Below are 14,628 nucleotides of genomic sequence, written 5' to 3' on the forward strand. Positions count from 1 at the left end.
CTCATAACTTCTTCGATCTAGTTGATGTCTTTATTTACTTTTAGAGATAAATTTGTAGTTTTCAATTTTTTGTTGTATTTTCTAATTTTTGAGTTGTATTAGGATTGTTCTTACACTATAACACCAGATTTTGAGATAGGTTATGGTATCTATATTATTCAGACTTTCACTATTATTGTACATATATGGTTTGACTTTGCTCTAGAAGTCTCGCCTAGGAAATTGTGTTATGATTTCTTCTTACTTATAAGTTGGGGTAATTGGTTTAATTGACAAGGCTTAACTGCAATAAATGACATCATAACCTTAGTTTTTGAATTGTGACAAGATTAGTGTTGATACGTGAGTTAGAAACTACATTGTGATTATAATTAGACTAATGAGAATACTTTTATAAGGGTAAAGTGGACATAGACATCCATTCTGTTGTTTTGTTTAATTGGTAAGTTTTATGATATGGTTGATATTATAGATTGGTGTTGAACATACTTGATTGGCTTGTTGTGGGTATATTTGTTTGACTTGTTGTGAATATATTTGTTTACTGATTTAGAATACATGTTATGTGTTGAATGTATTGTCTATTTACTATTTGTTGTTTGATTTATATGTATTAGATGCTTATAGTTGAGTTAGCCTATGATACCTTTCATTATATAGTGTTTTGTATTGATGTTATCATATGTTATTCTTTTGTTAAGTGTAGGTTGTATTCCATAGAATCCGACGTAACCTTATCTCTAGTATTTGACTTGCGATTTCATCCAAGAGTGAGCGATCCATATTCAGGATGTCATGGATCATATTATTAGTTCTTGTCCTTCTTCTGAAAAATGAGACAATTCTTTATTATTTTGTTAGTTTGGATATTTATTTAGACATGATTGTTTAGAGTTCTTGTAAGATGACTTTCAGATCTTTGGGATTGTAACGAGTTGTTTGATTAATTCTGTATTGTTAGTTATTAGTTTTAGGATATTATTCGATTGAGTTTTGGGGTTTGACTACACTTCTGTCTTTGAATTGGGTTAAGTCTTGTGCTAGATGGTTCTCCCACAAGAGGGTTAGTGTGAATGTTACTCTTTGCCACATCATGACAATTGACTTCTTAAAAATAGCTTACAACTTGAAAATATTAAACTTTTGACTTTTAGCTTTTACTTATACCTTTTTAACACAAAATTAAGTTCTAAAAAGCACTTTATATCTAACACCACCAAAAGTAGGAAAAGAAAGGAAAAGCCAAAAGCACACAAAATAAGTCAATTAAAATATCCACTAGAGACACATAAAATAAAGTGAAAAATTCATGAATGAACATACCTTCCATAGACAGATAAAATAAAGTGAAAATTCATGAATGTATATTATAAGTATTACAGGTCATAACAACTTTTCTTACTTTCAATACATAACTGTAGACTACTATCCAAATCTAACAAAAAGATAAAAAGTAAAATGATGAAATAATTAATCCTGAAAACGTGTAAGTAACAAGAATCCCTTAATTTTTCTCCCTCTCCCGTTCCTTTTATATTAATCCCCCCTATTTTCTCCCATATTTCTTAAACTTTATAAAATAAATATTTTTAATTCTTTGATATTAATTCCCTAGAATTCTTCTAGATATATTTCTTTTCCATAAAGCCCCCTAAGATTGTTGAAATCCACCTTCTGTCCATAATATTTTCATACACGTATGTTTTCTTCCTTAATTCTCTCCAATACAAGTTTTAGTCTAGAACAGGGTGTTATACATAACTCAACGTAACTTTCATGCTTTATCCATGATTTTTTAATTTCTTTTACCAAATAGTGAATTCAATGATAAGTTTTCATCACAATTGATAGAAAATTGTGGATTGAAATTTTATTGAAGAACCAGATTTTATACCTTATTACTTGTATTTACTGACGAGCAATATGTACAATGAGATGGAAATGTTCATTCAATATTCATTTAATACGGAAGTAGATGATAAATTTTTTTGGCTTTAAAGAGATAACAACATAATCTGGTATCACATAAATTGAATGTCACAATTCATAGATACAGGTTTATTTATCTATTTAATGTATATTGCATACAAATATGGCATACAAAAAACCACTTTATAATTCAATTTCTTCTAATATAATTTTAAAAATTTCCTTAATTGAATATTATTGGAGAGTAGGAAATATTGAAGGAATGGAGGTAAAAAATGATTTGGTTGAGCAATGATAATTGCAATTCTAAAGTTAAGCCTATTAAATCAATTAGAAAATATTTCTAGACAAATATGTAATATTTAAAATTCATTAATAAATTTAATCAGTAGGCATTGTAATTATTTACTTAGCATTGTAGCTATTAAAAAGTAGATTTATTTGGTGTAGTAAAAAGTCTTCACTTTTATATATATATACTTACCCTTATATAAAAAACAACAACCTGTTGGACGAACATGACTTTAAACAATTCTACAAAACGCAGTATGTATTGAACAACAATCTGTTAGACGAACATGACTTTAAACAATTGTAGAAAACACAATATGTATTGTACAAAACTGTCTATGAAGGATCCTGTGCAACACACGTGTATAGTGATAGTGAAAACAGGTGTACTTTCTCTGTGAACCATTACTAATTAATCAAAATCCCCTCATCTCCTTCTCTACTTCTCTGTGTTCATAATAACATCAATATTAAGATTTCTTCAAATCATCTATGATAATTGAAAATTCGCAAATACTTTTTGGGGTTATAAAAAGAAAAGAGAGATACAACTACTATTTGACAGGTAATTTTGTTGATTCATAGTGAGAGATTTAATACAATGATGCAGTACTGCATTGGGGATTTTCCCCCCTTCTGTCAATTTCATGGATAATATTTATGTTTGTAGCGTCACTTCTTAATCGACTCTACTCATGCAAGCTCTTTTTAGAAATTTTGTTGTCAAATTTTTGGATTTCATTCGAGTGATGTTTCTTGAGAGGGTTTAGGAATCCAAGAAGATTGTAGTGTGTATTGTTCTAGGGGTTTTTTCTCTCTTACCTTTTGTCTTCCATCACTGCTGTTCTTTGCTCTTCTTTTTAACTGATTTTATATATGCATGCACTCAGTCACTATTTCGTGTCAATTGCATAGTCATTAGAGGTTTTAATAAGAATAGAGTCATGCCTTGTGAATAAAATTTTCAAGCATATCCTAATTCAACATCTACAATAAGCTAGAGCTAGAGTTAAGCTTCATAGTCAATTTTCTGCATCCCGAAAACCAAAACATATGGAGATCTATAGGTACCTTGAAAAACAGGTCAATACAAATTAAATAAGAAACTTAAACTTCTGATAAGAGAAAAACTAAACATTATGAAACATTATAATTACTCACAGAACTTATTAAAAAGGTGTTGTTCCAAATGCAGTAGCAGCGACACATGTCAGTCTCTTGCGTTATAATCTTGTATCTTGCTTTCTTTGCAGGAAGATGGAAAACTAGAGAAACTTTCATCATTTTTTGTATTTATTAACGTGCCTGAATGGCTCAACTTGTGGGCTGATATAGAGCTTAATGATGTACTTGATAAACTGAAACCTGAGTTTAAAAATGTAATAAGTTAGTCAACAGAAGTTCCTGGAGTGGCTTCTGTATCTGCCCAAGAAGACAACAGGTCTCCAGTAATTGAAAATGTCTTTTATCAGCATTTTTTATTTGTCATTGATTGTTATCGTTCATTGCCTAGCACAGAATTGACATCAAGATTTTTGAAATTTGCTGTTGAACCAATAATACACAGCTTTATGAGTTATTTGCTTTTCAACTGTTGGTTCGTCTTCCCAAATAGTACAAGATTCAACTGACTTGGCTGTCAGGTAGGGATGTCATATGGAGTGGAAATGTGAAGCTAATCAGAGATCAGTTCCTTTCTTCGGGAAGCAAGACAAAGATGTATAGTTGGTCAAGTTCAGATGATCTTTCAAATAATGCAGTAAATGTGATAGAGTATGTGTTTTAAGTTTTTACCCTTCTAGATTATTTTTTGTTCAAGTAACATATTCTAAAAGGAAAATTTTTATGTCTTCTTTAATGTCTGTCACTGATTTTCTTTCTTTCCAATCTAATGTTATTGGAAGAGAACCAAATTGCTTTCCATTTAGAGGATGGATTGAATGTTGATGGTGTCAATGATTACTCTCACCTTATTGCAAAAATGATTGGCTTGGGAAGTAATTCAGAGTTTCTTCAAATCAGTGTGGGTTCTATGTTTGTTCTTACTATATATCGATTGCGTACATTTTATCCTTCACCGACCCAACTTTGTGGGAGTACCAAACATTTATGCCTAACATACAATTCTTTTAGTTTTTATCCATCATAGTTTCAAGACTATAAATACAACCATAAATACCTTCATTAATTGAATTATCAAAGTATTCATCCACATATATCCATTAAAGAAATGGAATTGATAAAAATGAAAATGAAAGTAGTTATTAACTACTTTCACAATCTCTAGCTATAAATATTGTTTAAAGCACATCGTATAATTCATAAGCTAAATCTAACTCTTTGTAAATATTTTTTTTATTTTAAGAAATGGGCATGGATTTATCCATGGATAATATTTCTATATCCAATGAAGATGAAAATTCTATAATGATGCACCTTCCTTCTGGTTTAGTCCTTAACATGGTTATAAAAGTTTCCTTTGAACAGATTTCACTCTTAGATATATTGTCTTTCTCTTCTGAATGACAGGTGTGTAAAATATTGGATATTGGTTATGGATTTGGTAGGTTTGATGCCCTCTTACTCTTACTAAAGTTGATGGATTTTTGTGTGGCACCATATGAGCCATCTGATAGCCAAGTTCAGTTAGTTCTTAAGAGAGGACTTCCATCTATCATTTTCAGTTTTATTTCAAAATAGCTTTCACTTCCTTCATTGCACTATTACATGGTTCACTATGCTAAATGTGGAATCATTTGGGATAGAAAAGGTATTGCTACAGTTGTGCTTTAGGATCTCTATTCATGTCTTGGGTTATAAGGGTGAAATTAACACACTTCAAAGTTATGTGAACTGTAAGTTCATACAGAACTAAATTTTATAGTATGGTATTTTTAGAGGTTATTTTAACTTATTTAAGATTAATCTCCTGAAATGCAGCGGTAGTATAGATAAGTTGATTTCTATGTGAAACTTGAGAAGGAATGTCATTGACACATTCTATAATACGAATTGTGAGGATAAGAAGTTGATAGTTTAGTTTCCCTATGAAAAATGAGAAGGAATTTTGGTGACACATTGTATAATACGAATAGTGAGAATAAGGAGTTGATAGTAGTTGCTGCTACTTGCTTCCCCCTCCAATAATTTCTTCTCCTTTTCACCACTAAAGGTGACTCCATGTTCTCCATTTCGTTTCCATTTCTACTCCATTTTATTTATATGACATACTTTTTTTCATTTTTGTTTATTGTTTTTCGTATGTAAACCAGTGGGCTAAAATTTTTATTAGATTTTATTTATTGATTACTACTGAATTTGAACAATGTAGCATATTTATTTCTCAATTATCTTTTAGGGGTAAGTTTATGTTTAGAGTTGATTGAATTTAAGATCTATAATGTAGTTATGTTTAAAAATGTGATATTGAGAGAAGGGTGGGATGAGGGATAGCGTTTTATTTAAGGGTATGTTGTTCAGATTCTTCACTTTCAATGTTGCACATGTCAACATATCATGAGTATAGGGAAATCCATACCGATTTGGTCAACCGATTTTAGCTACTTCAACCAAAAGTGGATAAATCCAACAAATTTTCATAATTTAAGAAAATGCTAAGGAGAAATTGAAGAAAATTATGTACTTTATATTATAGAAATTTTTATGTAACTCCTTTCCTTTTATTTCCTTCCGGGATTCACCTCTTATCAATGTTTTCTCCTCAAGCTTTGGACATAGTATCTCATAATTTAGATTTATGACTTTATTTTTAAATATTTGAACTTTTTACTAGCCGAATCCCCTCTTCTATATCTCAGAATCTTAAACTCTAGGTCATGAAGTATACGATCTCTAGATTTGTCGCACCCAAATCTTAGCAACTTAGATTTAATGTACAATCTACCCTTGATTTCTGGAGAAGCTAGCATTTCTTTGAAGAGCTACTTTTGGACCTTATGCTTGTGCTGAATGGAATTTGGGGTATTCATCAAAATTACTATTTTATTTGCAAAAAGAATAATAATAAACTTTCTTACTCTTTTTACTTGTTTCAATTTCAGGGGTTTTCCTGTTTGGATCAAATTTGTTCCAAGTATCAATTTCAGAATAGATAATGGACCTTTTAAGGTTAGACAATTTTTCACACTTTCTTTAATGTTTTCTGAAGAAGTGTCTTTCTTTGATGTGATTGATTTCTATTTTTTTACTGTAGCCTTTCATGTCAAAATATTGTACCTTTGGCTACGATGCAAAATTAACTTCCAAGATTGCCAATGTAATGAAAGTAGAACGTTTGTATGAAACTCAATGCGGATGGATAATTCTATCTCAAGTTGTTCAAAAGTGCTCGCTCTCATTTTCTGTTTCTTTCATTTCAATAACCTTATTGCATTTGTTGGTTCCAAAGAGGTATGATTTTCTAAAATATTAGGGCAATTGATGATGTTTTTTTGTTGAAACTTTTGACAGATTAAGAATGAATATGGATCCATGGTGTGGGAACTCAAAGCACCCGATAAATCTTAACGGTGGGCAGCCAAAATGGTTGTAGGTCTTAAAACTGGTGTTCCATAGGTTATGTCCAAGAAAAATGATGCCCCTGATCCTATTGTAAGTGTTGTCTTTGATTCAATTAATTATTTTTCTCTTATCTTTGTTATATCTTTTTTTATATTATATAATATTGGTACGAAATGGGTTTAAATGGAGCAAATGTTCTATGCGAATTTATAAAGTCAACCCTAACATTGAGGGGCCATTGTTGTTGTTGTTGTTGTTGTTGTTGTTGTTGTTATATTTGATGGTATTTTCATGTTTGAACCTGCAAAACTCTTCTTCATACTACTCAAGAATCTGAGATCACAGAAAAACTGAAGATCTAGGAAACAAGATGAATTAAGATGAATGGACTCACTCAATCAAAGATTAATATTGGAGTATGTAGTAGCAAGAAATTCTACATAGTATTACATGTTGACTTCCTTCCTTCCTCAATATGTTGGGCCCGTGCTGAGAATGGGTATTACCCATCTAGTATATATATATATATATATATATATATACATATAAAGAGAATGAGAGAGACTCATCTCAATAATAAATTGGAGGAACAATAGATTTTGTCACAACTACGCACTAATTATTTATCCTATTTATCCATATTCTTTTTTCACATGGTAGTACCACCTCATCAACACGTCCATTGACATTACCAGTATCTTTGACAACTGAAACACCATTGAAAACCTACTGAAATCACTAAACTTGGAAAATGAAGTTGATATTCATGATTATTGAACTAAGAAACTCTCATTTAAAAATCAAAACATAAAAAGTGTTGTAATTCAAAGTGAATTCTCAAAGTGTTGTTAATGCGATACCTATATAAACCTTATTCTAGATTTTGAGCTCGTTTGAGGTTAATTTGAAGAGTTGATAGATGAACATTTTGAGCTGGTGTAATGAAGATCACGAGCCATGAAGCCCGGTTTATAACCCTTTATGTATCTATTTATCTCTCACGGCATTTTTATGTATATATCCACAGTGCATCGGTATATTCAGCGCAATACAACAAATTTGGTAGCCAAAACCTGAACTTTAATATGAGGTCTTAATTTTTTTAAAAAAGAAAATAATGAATAAAACTTATCCCTCCCGCTTCTTCCCACCCTTATGTATACATATTATACAAAATCTTTGCTTACTTAGATATGGAAAAAATAATAAGGCATAGTTACTTGGAAAATTGAGCTAAAAGTGACCAAAGAGTTTCAAAATGAGGTGTTGGTAACTCCAGTTTTAATAAATGAGTGTAGGTGACAATTACGTAATTATGGATTAAGAAAGTTGGGGAAGTTTGAGAATAGCCCACAAGTTTTTAATTAACACTTTGATCCAAATGTTAACCTAATATAATAGAAAACAGAGGGAAAAAAGTTGTGTTTCTCTTTATTCTCATTCATTGGTTTTTTTCTCTCTCTTTGTGATTTTTGTTGTTCATTGTTGCTATTTCTTTATTCATCATCTTCTACTTCATTATCATCATCTTCTTCATTGTCATTATCATCTTCTTTTTGTTGACCATTGTTGTTGTTGTTACTATTATTGCTACTACTTGTCCAATTTTTTAGGTTCAATTTGGTTTCGTACATCACTTTCACTTTGGCATTACTTCATAGGAGACTTTGGTAAGTAAAATTATGATTTTTAGTTGAATTTATCATCCTAGTGCACTACTACTGTGTTGTTTTTTCAGTACTGGATAGAACCCAAACATGAATCCAACATAAGAGCCATCTATTTAAGCAGATCACTCATCTGTTATGACAGATGAGTCACCTATTACAATGAAAGACTAATATGTTGGATTCATGTTTATGATTCTATAGTGCAGTAACATGAATCGAATAGATGGGTTATCTATTGAAACATATTACTCAATTATTGCAATAGAGGAGTGATCTGTTGAACTAGATTATTCACTTGTTGCAACAAAACTTGAACTGGATTCTAATAGACGAACCGTCTATTGCAACAAGTCATCTATCGCAATAGGTTTGTTATCTTTTACAACATGTCACTCATCTGTTGGAATCAACTTCAAAGAACATTTATACCAACAGGTGTTTTATCTATTGGAATACGTGAATAGTATATTACAACATATAATTCATTTGTTATAACAGATGACTCATCTTATGGAATGAGCTTCAGGAACTTAACATGAATCCCAATAGGTGATTCATCCATTCCAACTGATCACTAACATGTTGCAACATATTTTTCACCTGTTGTAATAGATTTGTCATCTGTTGGGGTTCATGTTACGGTACTATAAAATCACTATTAATCTTATTATGATGTCTTTATTAACTTTTTTTAACAAATGACTTTATTTAGGTACCACCAATGGAGGGATCAATAACAATAGGGGTGGATTTTCAAGGTCAATGAATCGAAAAGAGTAATCAATATGTATGGCCTTGGAAGGAGGGTAAAATGCTAGAAACGATAGCTATGAAAGTCCAAAGTGATGTTTTGTACGATGATTTTGTGAACATAATAATTATCTATTGTGGACTGAATTGTCAACCAAAAGAACATGTCATCATCTATATGCACATCTTTTTTGAAAATCAGAGGGTACTACCTTTCAAGATAATCGATTAGGTTCGGTTACATGCTTATCTTAGTGATTTGGGTAGTCTAGCGTTAAGAGTGTACGTGGTTTAAAAACCAAGTTAGAATGAGAACCAAAATGTAGAATAAGAATAACAACAAGACATCTTTGATGATATGGACTTGAATATTCCAAATGGTGATCATACACCTATGCCTGTTGCTGCAAACAATATGGTAGGCATTTTTTCTCAATCAACATAGTATGACAATCTTCAAGATGATGCGACCAAATTTTACAAGGAAATGTCATTCAAGGATAAGAAAGAACTTTCTAGTTCTTTGTTTATTGGTTTATTAAAAAAATTATTTCAGAGTAAAGAAGGTAATTAATTTGAGCAAAGCCTTTTCCTTCAGACGTGTTAATCTGAACTGCAAGGGGTGGTTTAGGTCTTTGAAATACTTAAGTTCTGATAGATTCATTATTAGTATTTATGATAAGTATCACGCATGTGGTTCGGAGAAGCTTACAGGACAAAATTCTCATGCCACGACAGAGGTCCTCACTCAATATTTCAAGAATAGATTCACCAATAGTGAAGGCCCTTCTACAAGTGATATAGCCAATCAACTCCTTATAAAATTAGGTTTTACAGTTAGTTATTAGAAGTTATATATACATCCATGGGGATTGCTAAGGACTTGGTTAGGGGGACGCACGAGCACGGGTATGCAGTCTTCGATACCTACCATTACATGCTTGAGTCTATAAATCTTGAAAGTAAGACGGCATTGTATATTGATGAAAATGGAAGGTTCAAGTATGTTTTTGTATCCTATGGTTCTTAGATTCTTGGTTTTCAACATTTGTGTAAAGTCATAGCCATCGACAGAACTTTCTTGTGGAGATGGTATAATGGAGTTTTGCTAACGGTGGTGGCACAGGATGTAGAGAGTCACATCTTCCCTGTCACTTTTTCTTTAGTAGACAAGGAATGTGATGCCTCGTATGGGTATTTTTTTGCACAACAGCAAAGCTGCATCAATTATACCAAAGATTTATGTTTTATTTCGGATATACATCCAAGTATTCCAAAGATGGGTTCAATTTTCTAAACTTCAGCTCGCTTTGGTTATTGTATGAGGCATCTTGGATATAATATTTGAAACAACTTTCACAACAAAAGGGCCGTGACCCTTTTTCATAGAGCATCTAAATAATATAATAAAGAGGAGTTTTTAGGCCATTTTAGTCAAATAATGGATATGCATCCCAAGAAAGTAGAACATCTCGTACGTGTCGATTTTAAGAGATAGAGCCAAGCATTCTATCTAGAAAATATGTACATTTTTATGAATTTAATGTCTTGTTTGGTTTACATTTTTAGTATGATGTCGTACTAAGTGATTCTCTTGTATAGGTATACTATTATGATGTCAAGTTGAATTTGTGAATTCATTATTTGGCGTTGAAAGAGAATTTCCCATCATGGTGCTATTTGATGAAATTAACAAGAAGTATGGAAAATTATTTCACAAAAGGCATATGGAGTTCGATAATGCAGGAACCAAATTTGTTCTAAAAGTAAAAAAATATCAACAAACACCAGTCTGGGGAATAGGTTATTTTCTCATCAAATAGCAGATTACAAGTTTAGTATCGACGGTCATAGTAATGTTGCCGTGGTCAATCTTCAAATAAGATCTTGTACGTATAGAGTTTTTAACTTGGACAAAATACCCTGTCCACATCCTATGGCAGCTCTTCTAACTAAATACGGTGCATAATATGAAACTAAAATTTATGAGTGCTCCTCTCCATATCATTCGGTGGAGAGATATATAGTGGAATATAGTGAGAATATTAATTCACTGTCTCCCAAAGAATCTTAGGTTGATTCTGTAGAGTTTATGGAAAGATTAATACCTCCTCCATATATTGACCCAAGCACTATCAAATTGGTAAGTAGGCGATATATGAGGAGGCGTGGAGTGAGAGGATCATTTCCATTAAGAAAAAATAAGTGCTCTAGATGTAAGAACGCTGGCCACAAAAGAACTACATGCCTAGACCGTAATCCACCATAATTGTTCTAATAGAAAAAACTTATGTTATTATTTTTTATGGAATTATATCTTTAACTCATTGTTCTGAACGTAAATGTAATTATTTATTATATAAAATATCTTTTTTAATAACTTTTGCATCAATAATAAGAGGCAAAATAGGAACAAAATACAACAGACCACAAACTTATTTTCAGCAGATTACCCATCTGTTGCAACAGATAGATAGTTGATGGAAGAACACAATATAGTTCATTAAACTAGAATGTGTTCCTCCAATAAATAACCAATCTATTGCAACAGATTGGTAATGTATTATCACAAACCCAACAGATAACTAATCTATTTCAATCGATGGTCCATCTGTTGAAAAACACTCAAAACTCTTGCTATTGCTACTAGATTCAAAATTATTCCTTACATCTAACCGTCGACACGTCTGTTGAGAAGAAAAAATAGACAAAATGAAAATTAAATAAGAATTAAAAAGTCAAAGTCGACCAAACATAAATTTTTCATCAAACAAAAACAAAATACATTAGGTAGGTAAATCCGATATAGAAAAATAAAAATACATATGCTAAAAGAAATATTGGAGAGGGACATGGAGCAGATACAACTCACTGAGGACATGACGCTAGATAGGAATTTATAGAGGTCGTGTATTAGGATAGAAGGCTAGTGTCAGTTTGGGTTGGTAGGGTAGGGCGTAGCTTGGTGGGTGTATTATTCTTGGTATGCTACCTAATTGCATGTTTTTTTGCGATGGTGTACTATTCTTTGGTTGCTATTCCTTGTGGGTGGTGTATTTATGTCTTGTCATCTTGTTACGTTCTTTTTTTTGGATTTGATTAATATTCTTTGTCTTGAGCTGGAGGTCTATCGAAAATAGCCTTGCTACTTCTCTAGAGGTAGTGGTATGGACTGCGTACATCTTATCCTCCCCAGACCCCACTATGTGGGAATACACTAGGTTTGTTTTTGTTGTTGTTATATGATAAAAAAAAACATCATCTAATTATTATTATGATTATTATTGTCAGCCGGCCAATAATCAATCGGCAGTAGCAAGTTTCTTCTTAGCCTGCGCATCTCTTGGAACATCTTTTCTCTCACGACAACCAACTCCCATAGTAGGTCATTTACCTACCTCTGAAGTTTCCGCATGGTGTCACGCAGAATAGTATTGTCCCAAACTGGATCAACCATATCTAGAACATGCATGAATTGATAAAAAATGTAAACACAAAAGTAAAGAAAAAAGTCTGAATATAATACAACGTGTACTACCAATTGGTAGGTTTACATACAAAAAAAAAAAACTTACCTCAATGAGAACGGAATATGTTCTTTGAAGAGAAGTAGTTAAAGTTGTAATATGAAAAGGCAAAATGCAAGATATAAATAAAGTGTAGTTGACTGAAAAGTAAGAAGAGAGATATTTTTAGAGGATTGAGTCTGAATGTGTTAGGCAAAAACAAACGACTGTTCACCTCCATTTTATTAATTACATTCAAATTGTTGACTTTTTGATTTTTGTGAAAAGTCATGAATTTTTTTTTTACATTCAAACTTCTCACCTTTCAAAAATAATTTCTTTTAAAAATAACCATTTTTATTTAACTGTTGCAATAGATAGTCCGTCTGTTGCGTCAGATAACTCATCTGTCGCAACAGATTTACCATTTGTTACAACTAATCGTCTATATGTGCAACATATAAAAGATCTATTGTAATATATAAATTATCTGTTGCGATAGATGAACCAATTGTTGGAGGATATGTTTTGATTTCTTCTAACGGATGATTCATCAGTTGCAATGGATGGAGAATTTGATTCATCAGCTGTTTTGAATGTGTTAGACCAAAAGTCATAACTGTTCACCTTTTTTTGAATAATCATAATGTACCTTAATTAATCCAAAATGGTGATTGTTTTATTATATAAATTAAAAAAATAGATTAAAAATAAAAAAGGTGAAATGTCATGAATTTTCACCTATTTAATACTAACATCAGTTATTAAAATTAAATAACCATTTTTTACGGGTTATAAATTAGTTTTATCATTTTTTTATTATTTATTTACAAACCATTTTTCATATTAAATAATAAAAAATCCATGACTTTTCACCCTTTCAATAACAATGACCCTTTTTTTATTAATAACTATTTTAGTAATTTTTTTCCAATAGATTGACCAGCTATTGCTGCATATTGGTCATTGTTCGTTGCTCACAATCCAGACTATTGAACTGTATTATGTTCTCCCAACCAATGTCCATCTGTTGCAATACATGGGTAATCTGCTAAAAATACGTTTGTAGTCCATCGTATTTAGTTTTGATTTTATCTTTTCTTTTTGAACAAAGTCCATATCAAACAAAAAAAATTTACTATTTCAATAGTCATGCTGTATTACATACGTAGCACTTGTTGTTTTCTTGATGGAAATGTAGTCCTCTGATAATAAAGATGGTTACCTTTTGAGCCTCCAAGTATTGTACACTACTTCACGATGGAAAGTGAAGAATAAACATTGTCCGACATTGAACGGATAGGAAGAATAAGATCCATGCAGATGGATGCATCTATTTTCATGCATGTGTGTTATGTATTATTGATCAGGTTATCCTGACAGACACATATAAAGTGTGAATATAGTTTTTTACTGATTAGACATTGATCTTTCAAACAAGATCCTACATTTTACAGTTAAGTCGATATGTCCAAACAGTTAAGGCTGACGGGTTCCAAGAAGGTGGTGTCGATACCTTGTTACAATTTAATAATAGTTTCTCCCATGTTTATCCATCAAGTTCTTAGAAGGTATGAATATTTGATGCAATTATCGAGGTTTAATATTGACTGGACTTATTTAATGGTACAATGGACTTGTAGAAGGCCTTCAAAGGCTCCCAGTGCATTAAACAATAATAGAAAACCAATAGATTTTCCCCTGATCCAAATTTATATTGATGGTTTCTCGAGGAGACTATTATATACTAGAAGTGCTTAGGAGAATACCTGCACGAGAAAGGTGACATAGAGAAGACCATATATGAACTCAAATCATGTTAAAGGGGAAACACATAGGAGTAACCAAGGAACTTCTAGCCAATCTAGCCAATAAAATAGACATGAAAGATAAATTTTTTTGAATAAGTTGCAAATGTGAAATTGTATCTAAAAATTAAAATCCATCCTACTCGTTGTTGA

The 14,628-nt window shown here is 31.5% G+C and overlaps 1 protein-coding gene across 2 annotated transcripts; it reads left to right on the top strand.

Moving 5' to 3' along the window:
• Positions 1 to 2,551: 2,551 nt before the first annotated feature.
• Positions 2,552 to 6,871, top strand: LOC124890988. 2 transcript variants are annotated; one of them, XR_007049478.1, is made up of 4 exons: positions 2,552 to 2,785; positions 3,474 to 3,993; positions 6,282 to 6,348; positions 6,691 to 6,871. XR_007049478.1 is itself a non-coding variant. In XM_047402835.1 (4 exons), exons 1-4 carry the CDS (start codon positions 2,713 to 2,715, stop codon positions 6,745 to 6,747), a joined length of 327 nt encoding a protein of 108 aa, XP_047258791.1. In that variant the 5' UTR covers positions 2,552 to 2,712; the 3' UTR covers positions 6,748 to 6,871. The 2 variants fall into 2 exon arrangements, 1 of the variants encoding a protein (XP_047258791.1); XM_047402835.1 differs by having other exon boundaries at positions 3,864 to 3,993.
• Positions 6,872 to 14,628: the final 7,757 nt, after the last annotated feature.

The sequence above is a fragment of the Capsicum annuum genome, unplaced genomic scaffold (genome assembly GCF_002878395.1).
Source record: "Capsicum annuum cultivar UCD-10X-F1 unplaced genomic scaffold, UCD10Xv1.1 ctg2831, whole genome shotgun sequence".
In the NCBI taxonomy this organism is placed as follows: Eukaryota; Viridiplantae; Streptophyta; class Magnoliopsida; order Solanales; family Solanaceae; genus Capsicum; species Capsicum annuum.